General features: G+C 49.0%; 1 protein-coding gene across 1 annotated transcript in view; it reads right to left on the bottom strand.

Annotated features, from left to right (window-relative positions):
* MEGF11 (multiple EGF like domains 11) overlaps positions 1-20,904 on the bottom strand; it is a 330,386-nt gene that overhangs the window by 34,188 nt on the left and 275,294 nt on the right. The window contains exon 11 of the mRNA XM_087820815.1: positions 206-326. Within this exon, the coding sequence (XP_087676941.1) occupies positions 206-326 (121 nt within the window). The remainder of the gene's footprint in view (positions 1-205; positions 327-20,904) is intronic.

The raw sequence follows: 20,904 nt of genomic DNA, 5'->3' as shown, positions 1-20,904 counted from the left end.
CACACCAGGTAACAAATCCCCTTTATTATATTCCTGCTAAGGAAGCCCCTGGCATGGGATTCCTCTGCTCAAACCTGACATACAGGCTCCCTGATCCTGCATGTGGGTGGATGGGGCAGAAGCAGCCCAGACTCCTCAACTGGTGGTCCCCCCTGGGCAGTGTGCACATCTGAGGGGGATGGGATTGGGGAAGAAGGCATGTTACCTTCCTTGCAGGTGCAGGAGCCATCTACTGGGGAGCAGGTGCCACCGTTGTTACAGCTACAAACAGATGAACAGTTGGGGCCATAGGTCCCTGCCGCACAGGGAATTGCACAGATCTCTCCCTGGAAAAGGAGGTAAATTTTGGATCAGAGGTTGCCCCATACTGAGTGGCTGTGACAGGCAGAATGATGACCCCTGCCTTCACCTTGCCCAAGGTATCCATGTTCTAATCCCTGGAATCTGGAAGTATGTTACCTTACAGGGCAAAAGGGACTTTGCAGGAAGATGTGATTAAGGACCTTGAGATGGAAAATTTTGGATCACCCAGGTAGGCCCAACCTAGGCATATGAGTCTTTAGAAGTAAAAGATAATAAAAAAGGTGGCCTTGAGATGGCCTCCACCTGCCTGCATTGACTTGGAAGGTGGAGGCGGGAGCCACAGGTCAAGGAAGGCAGTGGCTTTTAGAAGCTAGGACCAACCTTCATTTTATAGCCAGCAAGAAAAGGGGGACCTCAATCCTACAACCCTAGTAACTGAATTCTGTCACCAACAGAAAATAGGAACCACCTGCTTAACCATTCTGTTACCAGATGCCATAAAACGGCTCCCCAGGAAAGCATCCTCTAAGTTGGAGGTTAGTTAGCTCTTGGGTGAGGGAAGCAGGACTGGACAGAGGGAGAAATTGCACTGAGGTGCAGTTGCAACAGTGACCTGCGAGGAAGCTCTGGAGCTGGGATGGCCCTCAGAATTGTCCTATTGAGCAGGAAATAGATTCTCCTCTAGAACCTCTAGGAAGGAACACAGCCTGTTAACAGCTTGACTTTAGTCCTAGGAAACCCATACTAGACTTTTGACCTATAGACATGTAAGATAACAAACTTGTTTTGTTTTAAGCCACTAAATTTGTGTTAATTTGTTATAGCAGTAACAGGAAACCAATACAGTGATCCTTACCAGTTGGGGAGGAACAGGCTTCCAGGCCACAGCACTGGGATGGGCAAAGCCCCCAGGGAACTTGACCCTTGAGTCTGTATTAGGTCACAGCAGCACAGAACTGAACCCTTTGCCTCTCAATCTTATTTGACTGTCACAGCAACCCCATGACACAGATAATAATTTTCTATCCCTATTTACCTGAACCTCAGAGAAGTTAAATGTAAGTAATAATAGCTAATGCTTATTAAGTGCTTTCTCAATATGGGGCACCATGCATACATCACCTCATTTAATCCTCACAGGACCCTCAGGAGATAGAAACTATTGCCTCAGCATTATTCCTACTTGGTAGATAGAATAATTGTATGGAGACGTTAGGTAACAGCCCAGGTCATAGAGCTAAAAATGGCTGATCTGTATTTGAACCCAGGCTGGCTGCTTAACCATTCGGTTACCAGGTGTCATAAAACGGCTTCCCAGGAAAGCATTCTCTAAGATGGAGGTTAGCAAGCTCTTGAGGGGTGAGGGAAGCAGGGCTGGGCAGAGGGAGAAATTGCACCGAGGTACAGTTGCAACAATGACCTCGGGTGATCTTCGAGGAAGCTCTAGAGCTGGGAAAGGGAGGGAGAGCCTAAATACCCCTACCAAATATCCACCACCCCAGGGAAGGGGGCATGACTTCAGGTGAAGCTCTTTGGTTGCGGGCCATTTCTGGAGAGGCACCCAGCCTGGACCCCTAAGTTTCCTGCAGTTGGGGAGGAAGGAGTGCCTCCATCCTAAATTGTGAATTAAGGTGGGTGGCCCACTACAGCGTCCATTACACCAGGCCTCCTTGGTGGGCTATTAGCTCCAGTAGGGAGTTCAGAGTGAGGGCAAGTCAAAGAGCGGGAGGGCCAGGAGAGGGACTTCAGAGGCCTTGAGGTGGGGTGGGGGAGCCTTCAGTTAATCAGAGAAGAGTGGGGTCAAGGCAGCCCAGGTGGGAAGAGTGTAGACACGAATACAGAGGAGTATGAGAGCTGAGAATATTCCAGGGGTAGGAACATTGTATAGGAAGGGAAAGAGAAATATTTAAAAGTGGAGTTGGGAGTCTTGAATGCCAGGTAAGGGAGTCTGGGCTTTTGTTCTCCAGGTCCCTCAGGACATGCCTTTCCCATTCAGAACCCACTTTGGAGCTGTCTGCTGTAGAGCATGTGATCACTGGATGTTGAATTCCCACTGTTTTCCTCTAGGGAGTGTCTCCAGCCAGCTTCTTGGATCTTACACCTCTGCTTACTGTGGGAATGCTGATGCAGATTGGACTAGGAGACCAGAGCTTGTCTGGGCCCCACTAGCTGTGGTATACTGGATAGGTGTACCCTCTCTGAACCTCAGTTCCAGCATCTGTGAAATGATAGGTTTGAAGTACAGGAGCTCACCTCTCAACTCTAAGGGTCCCAGGCAGCTGGCCTCACTCCCATTTAGTCCACAGAGAGACCCAAGATTATGGGCCCCTGTAAAGGGAGGCTCCTTTCCAACCCTTTTGTCCTCTTGTCTTACCTGCCCCGGCTGGGTCAGGGGGGAGAGACTGGGGAGTGCAGAGTCTTGCACCAGAAGGTTCCACAGTTCCCACTCTTTCCCCTGCCAGCCCTTGGCAGGCCCTGACCAGCTGGAGTCTGCCAGCGCTCCCATTACCCAGATAACTCTAATTTCTCCAAGACTATAAATAGCCCAAAAGAACATATTTAAGCTCTGAGAGCCTTGGCCTGGGTGCAAGTTGCATGCACAGTTCATGATTTTCTCTGCGTGAGTTTACATTGAGAGCGGCTTCTCTCCTGGCACCCTCGTTCATGTCCCCAATCCTGGTCCTCCTGGGAGGGCTCAAAGGGCCTGTGTGCCCAGCTGAGGTTCTGCTGGTAGGACTCAAAGAGGACTCTCCATCTTGACCCTGCTCCAGGGGGCAAGATGCAGAGCACCCCACTGGAAATACCTGCTCCCTAGAATGCTGCAACTGGGCCCCATTTCCTCCCAGCACAGCCTATGCAAGGATATGGACAGTCAACTTGGTCTTACAACAGCCTAAGGTCACCAGGTTGGGAGGGCTTTCTGCTTCCCAGGGAAAGAAAGAGATTCAGAGAGGTGCAGTGACTTATCCAGGATCCCACAGTATATTAGTGAGGGTAAAGGAGCAAAAACCATACCTTCTTTCCAGAGCAGGGGCAGAGCCCAATGGTTAGAGAATGGACTCTGGTGCCACCCTACCGCATGACCTTGTGCAATTTACTGAACCACTTGGGGACTCAGTTCCTCCATCTCTAAAATGGGAATAATAACATCCCTACTTAGGATTGTTAAAAGAATTAAATTAGTTATCATATGTGAAGCAGATAGAGCAGGGCCTGGCAGCCAGAAAGCACTATAAAAGCTATTATTACTTCAAAGAAGTAGTATCTCTTATGAAAAGGATACACAAAACCCTCCAAGGTTTCAGCAGAAGGCGGCTCTGGAGGAGGGATCCACCTCTCATTCTAGAACAAATTCCTGGGCCCTTTGCAGGAGAGGAGGTTCACCTTCCTGCCACCTCCTCCAGGCTGGCTCCCTTGTTCCCATCCTCATAGATGAACGGGCTGGAACTTTTACCACCATAAAACAAAGGTACGGTCTTGGAGGACAGAATGAGGGGCTACTGGGTGCCAGGAGCTGTTCCGAAAACTTTCTATTTGCTCCTAATAGCAAAAATGTGCAAACGGGGAAGTGGCAGTTTCTAAAATGCACAGTTGTGCCCTGGAGGAATACGAGCTCAGAACAGCTAACTGAGCACACCCCTTCCTTCAACTCGCTGTCCTGACCCAGACCTGGTTCAAACTCCTCAGCAAGCACAAGTACTAACAGTTAAACTTTTTGTCAAATTCCCTACCTTTTGGCCTCTGATCGGAAGGTCAGGCCTGGGGTGCAGTTGATTGGCCGTCTCTGGTGATCGCCATGCCAAACAAGCCAATAATCAGCCTAACATCTCAGGTTTAGACTAACAGTTCTGCCCACCTCAGGGTGTCCCCCAGCCTAGGTCTGGTGATTCCCAGTGTGCCTGTGCCAACCCCCCAACGCACAGACCATTGTCCCAACCATACACCTTCCCAGTGTGGGGCACACTAGCAGGCCTTAGGCATGGTGGCCTGTGCGGCATCCAAGTCTACAGGGCCATTATTTATGTCGGCACGTGCTCAGGTAATCAGTGCACACACCTGTGAGTCTCAGTGTGTTTATCTCTGGGGGTATCTGTTTATACATCTGTGTATAAATATCCTGGTGTGTTCCCTCCATAGCCTCCCAGCCCTGCCCTGGTGGGAACTGGGTGCACACACAGCCACCATGGTCCTAGTGTACTGCAGGCCTGGTTGGTTCACGTGCCTGCCTCCATCCTGGGCTGAGCTCAGGGAGACGGATCTGATTTTATTCACATCTAGATTCTCAGGGCTTGTGATCCTGCTGGTACATAATGGGCCCTTGGTAAATGTTGGTTAATTGAAATGAGATACTTGTGTGTACACACTGGCTTCTACTGTGGACAGAACCAGAAGGACTGGGCACTTTTCATATGCTTTCTCTCTCATGCCAAGCAATTCAACAAATGTTTGCTGAGTGGGGGCCAACTCTGAGCCAGCCCTGGTAGTGGGCTGCAGGAGCACACTGGAGCCTGAGACTTGTCTCTGCCCTTGGCAACTCCCAAGGCAGTGCCCCTAGCTGTACTCATGCCTGCATCCAGATGTGCTCATCTGTCCACTTACTTTCTGTCTCCCCAGTTAGACTAGAAGCTTTATGAGAACAGAGATCTTACTGGTCTAGGTTGCCTAGTATCTCTAGCTCAGAACCTGTCACAGAGTGGAGGTACTTTATAAACAGTAGTGAACAACTGAGTGAGGGGGCCTGGTGGGATGGGATTCTGTGGCTCTCATCACACACAGGAAGCAGAACATTATCTGGTCTAAGAATGGGTCCCATGCTACCACACTGATTCTAGGACTCCCTGGGGGCTCTTGTCAAAAGTGAAAGCCAGGCCAGATCCTGGTCTATGGTTCCATGCTGTACCTTGCCACCTCCTTCCCAAACCCAGCCAGCCAGTCTGAGGGTCAGAAATACGGCCAGAAAATTACCCTGTTGGCCTCTGGTGCATCCACTCAGAGAGACAAGACCCTCTGAGCTGAACAGGATCTCAGAGGTGATCGAATCCACCGCCTCCGTGAAAAGAAGACCCAAAGAGTGGGCAGAATTGGGGCTTGCAGGCCAGTGCTCCTCAGGGGACTGGCTGCATGGACTGTGTCTTATCTACACCCCTTCTCCTCCAACCCAGTGCCTGGCCCATACTAGCCCTGAATATATATCTGTTGATCTTTTTGCATCCCAGAAAAAGGACAAGATGAGAGCCCAGGATTGTGATTTCAGATCAGAGACCTCACTTCACATATCCTAGCACCTACGCCCACTCCCTCAGCCAGGAGTATACCCTAAGGCCCTTTATTGAAGCTGTTCTCCAAGATTTCTATCCAGAATTCTGATACATTTTACTGCCGGAAAACAGCCTTCTCTTCTGATAGGCTCATGTTCGTACTAGGTAATAGACAGGCCTTGGTTTCCTTATCAATTGTATGTGGCTGTGGAATTCAGTCAGTCTCTCTAGCTTCCACCACCAAGAATCCTTATTAGTAGCCTCCCTCTAACGAAGCTCTCTCACTTTGGAAGACACTGCTGTCACTCTGTGGTGTTGTGAGGCGTCACGTTTTGAACAGGTGCAATTTGGCCAGTAGCCATATGCCATGTGACTCTGGTGGCAGCATCCTGTCCACCAACCATGACCTAGAAATTCCCATGATGTCACCTATAACCAATCAGAGCTTCTGATCAGTGCATGCTAGCCTGGGATATCACACAGAATTCATTTAATTCTAATTAAAAGCAAAAACAAAACAAAGCAACCTTGGTGTTTTAGTTAGCTTTATCATAGGTAATGGAAGTTTGCCCAGAGGATTTGTGAAATGTTCAGAACCAATCTTGGCAACCTGCTGTAGGCTTTGCAGGTATCTAGCTGGGAACCACTGACTGGGTCATCTCTAAAGGCCCTTCAGCTTGGACTCTCTAGCATCTATTTGCCTGCAGTAAGGGTCTTAACCCAAAGGAGTTAGGAACAATGGACATGCAGGCCCAGAGGTGGGAGCCCTCCTGGGCCTCTAAGAATCACAGCAGCTGGTGGCCACCTACTCTGCTAATGTACACCTGGGATGGCCACATGCCTGTTCCTAATGGTGGGGGACAGTCCATTGTGTCAGACCTAGAAAGGATGGTGAGAATCACCAGGTCCATCTGCCTTGCTTTACAGGTGAAAAGACTGAGGCCAAGAGAGGGAAAGCAACTTGCTCAAGATCACACAGCCAACGCTAGGCAGAGATGGATTTGGAACTCCAATCTCCTGGCTCCCATTTCAAGCACAGAATGCTAGGGGCCCAGAAGTGGTGAAACTCTGACAGCCCATGCTGCCCTGCTCGTATTAGCAGCACACTCACCACCTAAGCACACAACATCCAGAGGACATGGTTTTGACCTTGAGGAAGGGCCACCTGCCAAGGCCCAGATGCTTTGGCCCTTTCTCATTCCCATCTCACCTACACAGCACACCCCCCACTTCCCATAGGGACAGGTCCCTGAGGTTCCCCACTGGGGAAAGCCTGCCAGTCCTGCTCAGTGTCTTCATTCTGTGAATGGGGGGTGGATGTGAACTCTTCCTCCCATCCAAAGGCCTGTTAATTATAGATGCAGCATTGGCTATTAACATCTTGAACTTGATTTGAAAGAGCTGCTGGCAGAATGGAACCCCTGGTGCTGGTCCTGCTAAAGAGATGCAAATCTCCCCTCCGCCTCCCACCAGCCTCCTTGTACGAAGTGGCAGCACAGACCCAGACCCCGGTGGGTAATGAGTTATATGTTCTATTAAATTTGTTTCAAATGCTGTTTATTGAATTTCTCCCCTGCAATATGCTGCTTTGTAGTTTGGCCCTGTTTGGGAAAATTAATCAACAGCTGGGCTTCTTGTGTTGATCATCCATTTTCCTTGCAATGGGCAGGAGGTTAATGAGTATTTTTTGGAGTGGAAGGAGGAGGAAGATGGGAGGTGGTTGACCCTCCCTCACACAAAAGCGGGGGGCAACTGTGCAAGTTTGTCTCTGGGTCTCCTTAAGTATGTTCTGTGGGCAGGAGGCAGTGTAAATGGAGTGGAGCTGGGCTTCCTAGATCCAGGCCAAGGCGGAGGGCATTCTCCTGCCAGCCTGTGGAAGCTCAGCAGAGAGGACTTTGCCACAGGACTAGGGAAGTTGCCCTGGCCCACACGTCTTCTTGTTGGAGGAGGAGGGATGCTTTAGGCAGGAAAGGGCCCTGGACCCGGGTTTAAGTAAGGCGAAAGCCTGGCTCAAGGTCACATGGCCTTATTCGTTCATCCATTCTGTCCATAAACATTTGCGGAGCATCTACTATAGGCCAAGTACTGTGATGGGCCCTGGGTCTTACTAGACTGGATGTGACCTCAGGTCCCTTTCAGCTCCCATATTCTTCAACTTTCCTCTGCCCTCCCACTTTCAGAGCATGTTTCCCCGGTACCTGCCCCACTGTGGCACTTACAACTGTACTGAAATTAAAAAGTCATCTCTCATCCATTAGATTGTAAATTCCATGAGGGTATTGGACTGGATCTGTTTTTTTCAACCCTGTGGCCCTGGCCCTAGCACAGTGCCTTGCCCACAGTCAGTGCTTAATGCATATGTAATGAACTAATTTAGTCATTTAGGAAATGTTTTTTAAGCACCAGTATGTGTCAGAAACTGTGTGAGGCCAAGTGATACATGGTGAGCAGAATAGAGCTTGTCCCTACCCTCATGGAGTTTACCATCTAGTGGCTGGAGGGGGGTGGGGCACAACATGCAGCTATGGCAGGAGAGGGGCTCAGGCTAGTCCCCTCCCGACTTCCAGATGTTCTGTAGGCTGTCTTCAGTGGCCTCCCTGTGCCTCTGGTTGCTCCTGTTCCCTCTCTCCCTGCTATTCCTGGAGTTTCAGGGCCACCAATGCAAGCTGTTTTTTGGTGTCCAATGTCACGTTAAAGCCAACAGCACACACGTGGAGTGTGCTTTACTGTTTACAAGGCCCCTTGCCAGTGTCTGCTCTGCCACACAGAGTGCCAGCTGCTGCACTCCCCCTGCCACCCTTCACTCCCTACTCCCAGTTCCAAGTCGTAGGCAGTGCACTCCCAGGTGGGGAGGCTCATTTGTGATTTTCCAGGGAGAAAGAGTGACACATGATCCACAACAGAACAGCTTGGACAGAATGCCAGCGACGAAGGCAGAGCAAACCTCACTGGACCTAATTAGCGTGTCACCAATAAGGCAGCCACTGACAGTGGATGCATGTTGGGGAAAAGAAACTCTGCATAAGGCATGAGGAACAGAGGGCTAGAGAGATGAGTCTGAGAGAGGGATAGAGGCCACTTGTCACAGCCATCCCACTTCTTCCTCTCTGTGCTGAGGAGAAAGGCCCAAGGCCCTTGTGGCTGTCATTTTGTCTGGTTCCCATGGGGATGGGCAGAGAAGAGCTGATGGTTAGACCTGAAAGCCCTAGGTCTGTCCAAAAAGAATAGGCTTTTGCCCTGGCTGGTGTGGCTCAGTTGGTTAGAGCATTGTCCTGTGCACCAAAGAGTTGCCGGTTACATTCCTGGTCAGGATATATACCCAGGTTTCAGGTTCGAACCCCAGTCAGATGCGTACAGAAGCAACTGATGGATGTTTCTCATATTGATGTTTCTTTCTCTCTCTCTCCCTTCCTCTCTAAAAATCAATAAAAACAAAACATATCCTTGGATGAGAATAAAAAAAAAACAAAAACACACACTCCTTTAAAACAAAAAAACCCAATGAAGGCTTTCAGTGACCCGAGGCTGCTCTGTACAGTTGTGCAGGCTGTGCTCTGGAGGTGCCACTCCCATGACAGTTATCATAGTTTGAAGTGACAGCTGTGGGGTAAACTTAAGATCTGCATGTTGGACACTGTTGGACATTTGGGCCAATCCTGGTGATTTGATCCCGGTGGCTTTGCCTGCGGTGTGCATGTTGTGGGGGTTGGCTATATGGGTGTGTGTGTGCATGTATACTGCAGAACCCAGATCCTCCAGGGTGGTCGCTGGGTGGTATGGGCCCAGGGCAATGGGCTGCAGAGTCAGAGTTAGACTATAGTGACAGTGACAAGATCCAAAGTGGGAACCAAATTGTGGAGAACACAGGGTCCTGCAGAGGCCAATGGGGGTAGTTTACTAAGGTCCAAGCAAAATGTCGAACATTCACAACTTAGGGGATGCTGCTAAACTACCTGTCAATGAACATTTATGATCACGCTTTGTGCAGGAGACTGACCAGGCCTGGGGGTGGGCTGGGGTCAGGAGGGTGGCAGGATAGAGAAAAGGGTAGGGACTCAGGGATGATCAGATAGATCTGCCCCCAGAAGCTTTCTGTTCAGTAGAGAAACGGAAACATCTGTTAGGACAGAAACATCCACTATGTGCCACCAGAGTGAGCATGCCAGCGTTGGGGCGGAGACGCAGCAGGGGGATAGGAGCCCAGAGGTCAGAATGGCCCAGCCAGGAAGCCTGGAATGCCAAGCTTCAAACTTTGCTCTAAAGACAAAGGCGGCCCTGAAGAGCAGGCAAGTGTTCAGCCTATTTTAGGAAACCTCTCCTCCAAAGGCAGGAGTCTGGGCCACTCCTTTCTGTCTGAGAGGGGCTCGAGAGCCCAGCCTCAGGCACATCCAAACACTTATCTATCTTGGAATCATTAAAATAAAAAATCATAGACTGAATGCAGAGAAAGCTCTAAAATTGAAACCGGAGAGGCTTTTACCAGGGAACAAAAGGAATGAGGGTGGGAAAGATAGCCTCTACTGTCCACAGGGTCCATCCCTCCCATCCCCTAATTCCTGTAAATGATCTAAGTCTTAATGAAGCTGGCTTCCTCTGGATTCTTCTGCTTCTGGTTCCTGGAGGTTTCTCAGCCAAGTTCTCATAGAATGTTTCTTACACATAATGTGGGCCTGGATTGTGTTCCCTGTTTAAGGCCCAGAGTCCTCAGCGGGGACGGTTTGAAGGGAGCTTAGATCAGATCGGACCCCCCTGTAGGAAGGAACATGGTGGCTCCAGCCTGGGGCAGAGCCTGTCTCAGGGGAGAAGGGGCTGGAGGGGTTCTTCCGAGCATCATTTGCCTGGGGAGTGGCTCACCCCTGGGCTTGAGAGTGGGGAGGGGGAGATGGCCAGAGTTGTGTAACCTTGCTGAGCCTGTTTCCTTGTGTATAAAATGGCAACAGTGACATCTAACCTCAGAGGGCTATGAGAACTCATGAGATGATGGATATGAGAGCATTTTGTGGTGGATGGTGGTCCTGGTGACGACTGATATACGTAGTGTTCTTAGAATAGTGCCAGGCCCAGAGGAGGTATTATATAAATGCTTCAGGCATTTTGATGATTACACATGGCCCAATAAGAACCTAGGCCCACTGCAGACATAAGAAAAGACACTAAGATTGACCTGCTCTGTGCCACTTTCATAGTGCTTGCCCTGTTTCACCCTTACAACCATCCTGCAGGTATTCTGCGGAAGAGGTGAGGTCTCAGAGGTGACCTTACATAAGTCACCCAGTTGGCAAGTGGCAGGGCTGAGATCCAAGCTGTTTTTCCTGACTCAAAGCCCCCCCAGAGCTCTACCCGCTCTGCTAAGCTGCCTAAATTGACGAACCATGGTGTGTGGAAACCAGCATCTATTGAGCACCTACTGCATGCTGCGTTCTTAGACTTTGATGTCACCATCTCCCTACACAGGGTACAGAGGTCAAATGCAGCACCATCTGTCCACTCCCCTGCTCAAGACTACAAGAGCCCCCCTCTTGCCTGCTGAGTTCAGCACAAGTCCCCACCCTGGCATGCAGGACCCAGCCTGCTTCGCTTTCACTATGTTCCTCCACCACCCTGCTCATCTGGGCCTGAAGGCTGGGGAGCCTGGGCTGGCTTCCCTGTGCTTGTCTCAGGAAATTAACATCCCTCTGCAGAACTTTTAGGACAGGCAAGAACAATTATTCAGTAGTGTGCCTGGAGAGAAATCTTGAGGGTTTTTATTTTTATTTTTATGTATTTACCCCATTGTTAGTTTCCTTATTAGCCCCATTTTGAAATAATTTATTCATGACCTTTTCTGAAACATCTTTCATTTTCCAGACATAATCACATCTTCTGGCAGGAATCCCTTCCCCTCCTGGGGTCCATAATTACGCCTGCAGATGGGATTATTGGTGTTAATGACTAAGGGGGAGATAGCTGGGAGGGGCCATACTGGGTGGGGTCTTGGACTTGAGGCAGGGGTAGCAGGAGGAGAGTGGGTTCTTCCTTTGTCCCAGACCTGCAGCCTTGGTGGGGGGTTGGTCTTCGGGCCTGGCTCACTGCTCCTCCCCATGCCTCTGGGTACGCACACCCTGGCACTTCTGTTAGTTTCAACAACCTGTTTCAGCTCAGTTTTACATCAGTCCCAGGACACAGGGAGCAGGGTTTGCACCCTCATTTTTCAGAAAGTCAAGGCACAGTTAAGTGACTGGCAAAATTGACAGCGAGTTGGTGCAGAGCCAGGGTTGAATCCCAGGTCTGACTCCTGGCTGGTCCTCCCCTTAGCACTGACCTCCTCTCTCTGCTCAGCTGTCCTAAGGTGAGTCTGGCCTTGGAACCGTAAGCCCTGGGTTCTAGGCCCAGCTTGATCATCTTAGACAAGACTCATAACCACTCTGCACATCGGTTACCTCATCTGTGAGATACAGCTAACAATACTTGCCCTACTTTCCTCACAGGAGAGCTGTGAGGACTGAGAAGCTTAAGTGTGAGATGGTTGAGCCCCAAAGTAAGGAGGGAGACTGAGAATCCCAGCCTTCCCTCCCCTCAGAGACAAAGGTCTGGATGTGGCTCAGTAGTTGAGCATTGACCTATGAATCAGGAGGTCACGGTTCTATTCCCAGGGCACATGCCCAGGTTTCGGGCTCGATTCCCAGTAGGGGGCATGCAAGAGGCAGCTGATCAGTGACTCTCTCTCATCATTGATGTTTCTCTCTCTCCCTCTCCCTACCTCTCTCTGAAATCAATAAATACATTAAAAAAAAAAAAAAGACAAAGGTCAGGAGGTCAGTAGGCTCCAGATGAGAAATGAGGTTGCCGGGTTGTCCCCTTCCTAGGAAAAGGCCTTTGTGAGCCTCAGTGCTGGTTATTTACCATGTATCCATAGCCCTCTCCTTGTCAGGCATTTTGGTTTGTGACTAAGAGTGCAGGCTCTGGGTGCAAACAGCTATAGGCTCAGCTCCTGGTGGCCACTTATCAACTAGGAAGGTTACTTCACCTCTCCAAGCCTCAGTTTCCTCATCTGCAAAGTAGGGATCCTAACAGCCCCCACATACAGGGTGCTGTGAAGATTAGGTAAAATAATGTATGAAGAGCAGAGTGTCTAGCCCAGGGCCCGCTGCAGTTACTCAGTGCTCCAGTCGTGTGCCATCATATTAACTTGGTTGTCCCCTTCCTCCAGACATTCCATGGATGCTCCTCTGACTCATGGCCCCACCCTCCGGTGGCTGCAGAGTGGCCAGGATGGGGAGCAGGCAGGGGCAGAAACACTGTTAGCACCGAGACTTGTACTAAAAGAAAATGGGGAGTGTTTAGAGCATGGATGCTTTAGACCTGCCCCACCAGCTTCTCCTGCTGCATAGAGAGAGGTGCAGACACCAGGCCTGAGATCAAAGCCTCCCGCGCCGGGCCCCAGTAAGGAGGGCACTGATGAGGACATGAGGAGCACTGCAGGGGGAGGATAGTGCGACATGGGGCACATTTATTTTTTAGAACAGAAGAGTCAGCAGTTTCCCCTAATAAAGCCACAAACTGCGGGGTCCCAGAAGGGGAAGGCTGGACTCAGCCTTTAGTGACATAAAACCAATTTCCCCTACTTTGCTCTGTGGGTTAATTGCCAACATGATTTAACACCTTAGGGACCCTCCACCCCATCCACTTCTGCCCTGGGAAAAATTGGTAGGTGTCTCTGCTTTGGGGACAGCAAACTCAGAGATGGAGGGGAAGGTGGAAAAAGGATCTACCTCGGAGTTGTGTCACCTCATTTCCATCCCAGTTCTTCTAATTATTTGCTGTGTGACCTGAGATATGCTGCATTCCCTCTCTGGACCTCAGTTTCTTCCTTTGTAAAATGAGAAGATGCACGAGGGAAGGGCTGAGTAGTCTTCCAACTCTGCCATTAGGAAGAATAATTCCTGTTTTGTGCTCATATCAACCTTGAAGGACAGGCATTATTAACCCATTTTATAGATGGGAAACTGGAGCTCAGAGAGGCTAAACATGTTGTCTAAGGTCACACAGCTACTGAGCAACAGACTTGGTATTCTAACCCTGCCATGTCTGACCCTAGAATGTATACCCTTTGCCTCCAGTGTGTTGTCTTTACACAACTACATAAGGAACCTCAACAATCATTTACTGAGCAATTGCTACATGCCAGGCTTTACTCTAAGCACTGTATCTATTTTATCTAATTCAATCCTAAGAATAACAATATCACATAGTACCATTATTTTAGTCTGCTTTATAGGTAAAAAACTAAGACTTGAGAAACTTAACTGGGCCACGGCCACCCAGCAGGCAATGGCAGAGCTGGGATTTGAGTACCAGAATCTGTGTGTGTGTGTGTGTGTTTATTTTTGGATCATTTCTATTACTTTGCACTACCTGGGCTTTTCTGCTCACATGGGCATGGCAGCTAGAGGGTGAATTCCTCATCCCCAGCACAGCATCCAGGAAAATCTTTTCCTATATAATTAGGAAGCTACTCAACGGGGTGGGGTGGGGGGAGGGAGAAGAGAAGTTGGTTTTCTACTCTTAGTGCTAATAATCTACAGACTGAAGTTTGATGAACCAAACAATTAGAAGAAGAAATGTACACAAATCATATACATGTCACCGGGCTCTAATTTTTAGCCCACAGTCTCCTCTGGCTCCGAAGCTGTCCTCAGTCCCTAGTTCCAGCTTAGGAGCCATATCAGAGGCAGATATGCACTTTGCCAGCTTGAGGGGGTGGAGGTGGACTGGGGGAGGGTGACATCTTTAAAGGGCATCAGAAACCTTAGAGGAAAATTCAATCACTGCTCCACTGATCTGGATTTTCATAACTCTCACCCCTCCCACCTTCCCCAGCCAGAGCAGCCGAGGTTTGCGTGTGACCTACCGACAGCATGAAGAAAGGGTAGAAAAATGTGGAAACGAGTTTGTTCATTCGGGTGATGGAGTGCCCGCTCCCCTCGCCAGCATGCAGGGTTCAATAACGGCAGGCAGGGCTTCAAAAAATTGCAGCATAAATAGATGAGCCCTTTAAGGTAATAGAAATTCTGTCATCCAGGGGAGAAATATAGGTCCTGGATCCCATGGGAGGGGACACCAGGTCCCCCTCCCCCACCTCACATGCCCCTCATCCCCATTATAGCCAGAGCTGAAAGGGAGCATCTGTGCTGAAGAATGACCAGAGGGCCCCTTATCTCCTGGCCACACGGGCTCTCCCGGCCACACGGGCATCTCCCGGGCACACCGGCTCCAAGCGGGAGGAGGAGGCTGGGAGGGGGTCTGGGAAATCTAGTTTTTGCAGCTCTGGTGGTGACCTCACAGGCTGTTCACTCCAGGTGCCAAGGTGGCAGCAATTAGTCCTAGGGCAGCGCAGGAGGCTTCATCAGGCTGGCTGCCTAGGTGAGGCCTAATTAAAGAAAGATAGTCAGCAAAGGAGTGTCGTAGGGCCGGGAAACTGGCCTTCTTCCCCCTGTGATGAGAATGTCTATTCTTGGTTCTGTGGCTGCCCTTAGGGACCCAGGAGCCCTGGCAACCCTGCAGCTCCCAGCCAGGAGGAAGTTTCAACTAACTCTGCTCTCTTTCTCTCACTCCCATTTCTACCTGTACCTTCAAACAAGGCACTTAGGCCTGGGCCAGTCAGCCTCTTCAGGTGGCATAAATAACAATAACAGTGGCAGCAGCAACACTAATGATGATAATAAAAGTTAACACTTGTTGGAAGATTACCACAAAGCCAGGCATTCTAAATATTTCATAGGTACTAATTAATTTAATCAGCTCAATAATCTGATGTACTTTATTATTATTCTCCTTTCACATATGAGAAAACAGAGGGACAGAGAGGTAAAGCATCTTGCTCAAGGCCACACAGCTAATAAGCAGCAAAGCTGGTATTTGAAGGCAGGGGGTCTTGCTCCAGAGTCTCTTTAAAACCACTATACTGCATAAGGTAGAAGCTCACATTATTTACCTAAAAACCCCCAGAGATGATGTTGGGGGACAGCTGTTCCAGGACCACTACAGCTACCTGTTTATCTGAACTGCTAAGAAGCTAATGGTAGATTCAAGCCCCAGCCCTGCTGGCAGGGCCCGCTGAGAAATGCAATAAGTTTCTTTCCTATAAAGGTCAGTTCTGGAAACTTCTGCTTTAAAGGCATTGCTCTTCCCAAGAATTTCATTCATTTCTCAAAGAATATACTGAGCAAAATGTTCACATAGTAGGCACATATGGGAGCAGTAAGAAGTACAGAGTTGGAGGGAGACAAACTCAGAGTATAAACTATGTTCTGTAGGAGAAGAGGAGATGGAAGGGTTAATTTGAAGAGAGGAGTATTCAGGGAAGACTTCACGGAAGAAGCAGCCTTTGATCTTAGCCTGAAAGGTGGAGGAGGATGTTCATAGACTAAAATAAGGGTAGTGGGGGTGAGCATTTCTAGGAAGAGCAAAATGCTTCAGAAAAGGCGCAGGTTGAAGCACCAAAGCAGAAACTGTTTGGGTAAAAGTGAGTTTTGTGTAGCTACAGTACAAGTTCGTGGCAGGACTTAGCAGGAGGTCACATTAGGGTAAACCAGTTTGGAGGGCAGGTTACAAAGTACTGGGGTTTGAGCTTTACTTGATGGATTTGAGAATCTGTGGAGAAGGGTGATGTGACTCTCCAAGTGGATAGACAGCTCCACTTAGTGCAATTGCCACAAATCAGCTACTCCCCAGGTGGGCAGGAAGAAAGGTCCTCACTTTCTGGATCATTCCTCACTTGGGCATTCCCAGGACTCTGCCAGCCCGAGCCCCCTGTCACCTTCACTCTTTCCTCCCCACCCTTTGTTCACAGTGGTGGTTTTCTGACCAGGTGTGGACCCTGGGGTGTAACCCGCAAGAACCACCATGGAGGAGAGACTCACGGAGCTGTCCAAGGTCCTGAAACAATGCCACTACCAATTTTACTTACTTCCATTCGAATGACTGGCTCCTACACCATTGTTTCTGTTGGGCAGAGAATTTCATTCCCATTTTACAGATGAGAAATAGAAGCCTCAAAAGTTAGCATGACCAGAGCTAGGAACTTAGTTTCTTGCCTTCCAGTCCCAGGCTCTTTTCTGCCACCCGCAGCCCCAATATAATTCAGCAATGCACACCCCAAGTGATTCCATTCGTGCTGCCATGCTAACATGTAAAATGCCCAGAGTCTCTCCCACCACCACCTCTATGTCCATGTCCTCAAACACTGACAGGCGTGTCCACCCCACAGTGCTGCCGAGACTGACCATTTAGGGTGCTTGGGTAGATCTGCCTAGGATAGCAGCTGCGCATGTTCATGGCTTGCTCCAGTGGGAACCCCTGGGCGTACCTCATTCTCACATTCTCCTGGAAAAGGGTGCTGGGCTTGGGAGAAGCAATGTTCCCCCACTACTCTCATAGTTCACTAATAACTACTATCATTTTTACGGTTTTTCTACTGTGTTCCAGGCATTGAGCCATAAACTCCCCATATAAAGTTTCTCACTCTTATGGCCAAGTTTCCTCTCAGTAGAGGAGGAAATTCAGGCTTCAGCAGGATAAATGACTTGCCTATAGGCAGGGTGGGGATTGGAAGGCTAGAATATGAACTGAGATTTGTGCGGTTCTATAGTGACCTGTCAATCAAAGCCTGTCATCTAACACGATAGTTCAGTGGCTCTCACCACTGCTGGTTTTGTGATCCCAGGCAAGTTACTCATCCTGTTTGACCTTCACTGTCATTTGCAAAGTGAGGAGTGTGAAAGTGCACCTCTGTAGGGTTCCTGAAAGGAGTAGAGATGAAGCCTGCAGCAAGGACTCCATAACTGTTTGCGGCTAATGTGAATATGATTTTTATTGGGCTGGCTGGGTGTCTGATTAGATTTTTCCATATCCCCAGCTAGGAAGGTAGGAAGGAAGGAGAAAGAGTATGAGGACCAGCACATCCAGAATGCCAGGTAGAACTTGCTTCTGCTCTATATTCTTATGGCCTCAGGGGGTGGGGAGCACCTTGTTGGAGCAGGCATGTCACTGGGCTCCAAAGGGTGGTTCTGCACTACTTCATCATAACTCCTCACATTTATGTTAAGCCTGAGACCATTCTCAGCCCTCAGAGACTGCTTTCATGGAGCTATCCCAATATCCTCCTTAAAGAGCTCTTGGCAGGCAGGGAGAGATCTGGTGGAAGGGGATAGCTGGGGATGTGGCCTCACATCCATTACCATCTTGGCTACTCACATCCAATAGCAGGCAGGACTGATGTGACTCCCATTTTACAGATGAGAAAACCGAGGCCCAACAAAGTAAAGAGACATGTTCAAGATTACTGAGCCTAGGAGCAAGGTCTCTGAATACTCAGAAAAGGGCTCTTTTAATTAGTCTCTAATTAATTGCCCATCCTAAAAATCTTTTAAGGAAAAAGGCAGGTGCATAAATTCACAAACCAACCAGTCAATAGAGGCGCTGATGATTATTATTAACTCTGGGACACTGGGGGAGGATTTCTACCAAGTCTGCTCTGCTGATTGCCACAATCCCCCACCCTCACCAGAGAGGGCTTGTTGCAGGAAGTCCCATTCATTCAGAAGCTGGGGTGAGGTCAACAGTAATGATTTCCCCCTTAGACTCTGGTGCATGCAGGAATGAGTCACACTGGATGAGAACAGCTGACTCTTCCATAATCAGCTCCAGCCGCTCCTGCTCAACACTTGACAGGGCCCAGAAGAGCCTTTCCAGGTATAATGAGGCCAGGTAGGAAAAGATGGGTGGAAATTTGTGAGGTCTCACCAGGGCAGCTTGGCTTACAATCTGTCTTAGCTCCAAGCCCCAGGCAGGAGGGACTCCACAGCTAGCTGATTTCTATAAGTTCCAAGTCCCCCAAAGTTCAAGAGCATTTGCATCCCAGGGGGCTAGAAGAGAGGCAGTAGCCTGGCCTCCAGACTGTTGGAGCTGCAGCCTGGGGCCAGTGGGCACATAGACACCAGACTCTCTAGGCTCTCCCGGGTCCCAATTTCCTATTCTCCTGAGGAGCAGTGACTAGGCAGGCAGCTGGAGGTAAGGAAGGAGGAACAGGGAGGTGGGACTCCCCGAAGACTCAGCCAATGTACACAATCAGACCATAAACACACACACACTCACACACCTCCCTGCTCCTACTTTTACCTCATTTCCCCCAGAAGGGCGTGTCTCCTGACTTGGTCCTTGGAGTCTGCATAGTAGACCATGTTAGAAGTCAGAGAGTTCATCTCCTTCTACAAATTCATCGTTTACAGATGGAGGGATTGGGACCATGAGAGGGGAAGCCATGTGCTCAAAGCCATAGAACTGCCTCAGTAGCCAAGCTGCGACAGGGGTCAAGACGCCCCGCTAGCAGTCTGGTGTGGTCAGTTCACGCCAGCTTCAGCCACCTGAGCTATGGGAGATTTTAATTCCAAACAACTCTCTTACCCAAACCCCTAACCTAGGCACTCCATTTTTTCCACAGAAGTTATGGATAAAGCTCACATCAGTAAAGGTAAATTGGAGAGGAAACGTGCAGGAAAAACAGATTGGTCTCTTTTGAAGATGCCACTGGAGCTAATTTTCACCCAGTTTATCTTCCCTGGGGAGGAGGAAGAGGGAGCAGAACCGAGTTTTGTTCCATAAACCAGGGGCAACTGCCCACAAGACACTGTCACCAGGCAAACCCCCACTCCTGTAGTGACAAGGGCTTCCTTGTAGGATTTCCACTTTGGCCTCAATCAGACCATACCCAGACCAAATACATCCACATCTTGGGGGCCGGGGGGGCGGGGAAGGGGCTGTAAAGCTCCCCAGGTGATTCCAATGGGCAACCCAAGTTGAACACCACCCCCTTTCCTACAAAAGCAAGGCCATTCACCAGCAGCATTGGCATTGCCTGGGAGCTTATGAAAAATGTAGAATCTCAGGCCCCTCCCCAGGTCTATGGGCTCAGAACCTGCACTTTAACAAATCCCACCGGGGATTTCTAAGTTCACTGAATTCTGAGAAGTGCTGACGCAAGATCCTTTATCACAATCTCTACATCTGACAGCAACTTTGCAAGGCAGATGTGCCATTCCACAGGCAAGGAAACTGACCCTGAGAGAGGTTAACTTGTTGGCCCAAGGTCACATAGTTGGTGAGCAAGACAGCCAGGATGGGACCCTGGTCTGGTTCCAAAGGCCATACTTCCTACTGCACAATAAAATATATGGCCATGGGGGACCTCTGAGTTTTTGGGTCCTGAGACCCACTGGGCACACTCCACCTTTGAACAAGATTTCACTTCCAGTGTCAAATTCCCTAGAATCCAACCTCATAAACACCAGCATAATTCATGAGGAAATACAAATAGTAAACAAACACGAGGGGGAAGGTTCACTCTCCCTAGCAATCAAAGAAATGCAAATGAGAGCAACATTGAGGAGCCATTTTCTACCTATATAATTAGCAAAAGTTAAAAAAAAGAAAGTTAGCAAAGTTGTTCATACACAGCTGGTGGCAGTACAGATTTATATAACCCTTGAGGAAAGTAACATGGCAACATCCATCAAGAGCCATAACTAATTATGCCCACTGACCCTGGGAATTCACCCTAAGAAAATTATTCAATAGGAGGGGAAAAGCTATTTGTAGGGAGATGCTCATTGCAACATTTGCTGGGAATACTGGGAACAGCTCAGTATTCATCAGTAAGGGAATGGCTGAGTAAACCGGGGGTACATCCGCTCCTCCAGTGTTATGCAGCCACATAAAATGGTAATTAAGAAGCCCAAGCAGCAAATGTGGGTGACAGAAAGCAGATGCTAAACTGCCCACGTGTACTGTGGTTATTATGATGTAAAAATACAGATGCTTCTTGACTTATGATGGGGCGATGTCCTGATAAACCCATGGTAAGTTGAAACTATTGTAAGTCAAAAGTGTATTTAATGCATATAACCTACTGAACACCATAGCTTAACCTGGCCTACCCTGAATGTGCTCAGAAGACTTACATTAGCCTACACTTGGGCAAAATCACCTCAGTGCCACTGCCCAGCATCACGAAAGAGTATTGTATAGCATGTCGCTAGCCCAGGTAATAGTCAAAATTCAAAATTCAAAGTATGATTTCTACTGAATGCATATTGCTTTCACACCACTGTAAAGTCAAAAAGTTGTAAGTCAAACCATCGTAAGTTGGGGACCGTCTGTATTGTATGCGTAAGGATATGGATAGGGAAGAACTGGGCACCAGGAAGACAACTGGTGTTTCAGGGTGAGAGGACAATGGAAAGACCCCCTCTTATTACTTTCACAATTACAAACCCCAGCAGAATTGGCTCTTTGAAAACAGCTTTGG

Source organism: Miniopterus natalensis, chromosome 1, assembly GCF_054644295.1.
Source record: "Miniopterus natalensis isolate mMinNat1 chromosome 1, mMinNat1.hap1, whole genome shotgun sequence".
NCBI lineage: Eukaryota > Metazoa > Chordata > Mammalia > Chiroptera > Miniopteridae > Miniopterus > Miniopterus natalensis.
Note: the sequence above shows the minus strand (reverse complement) of the source record. Positions and strands in the feature narration are given on the sequence as shown.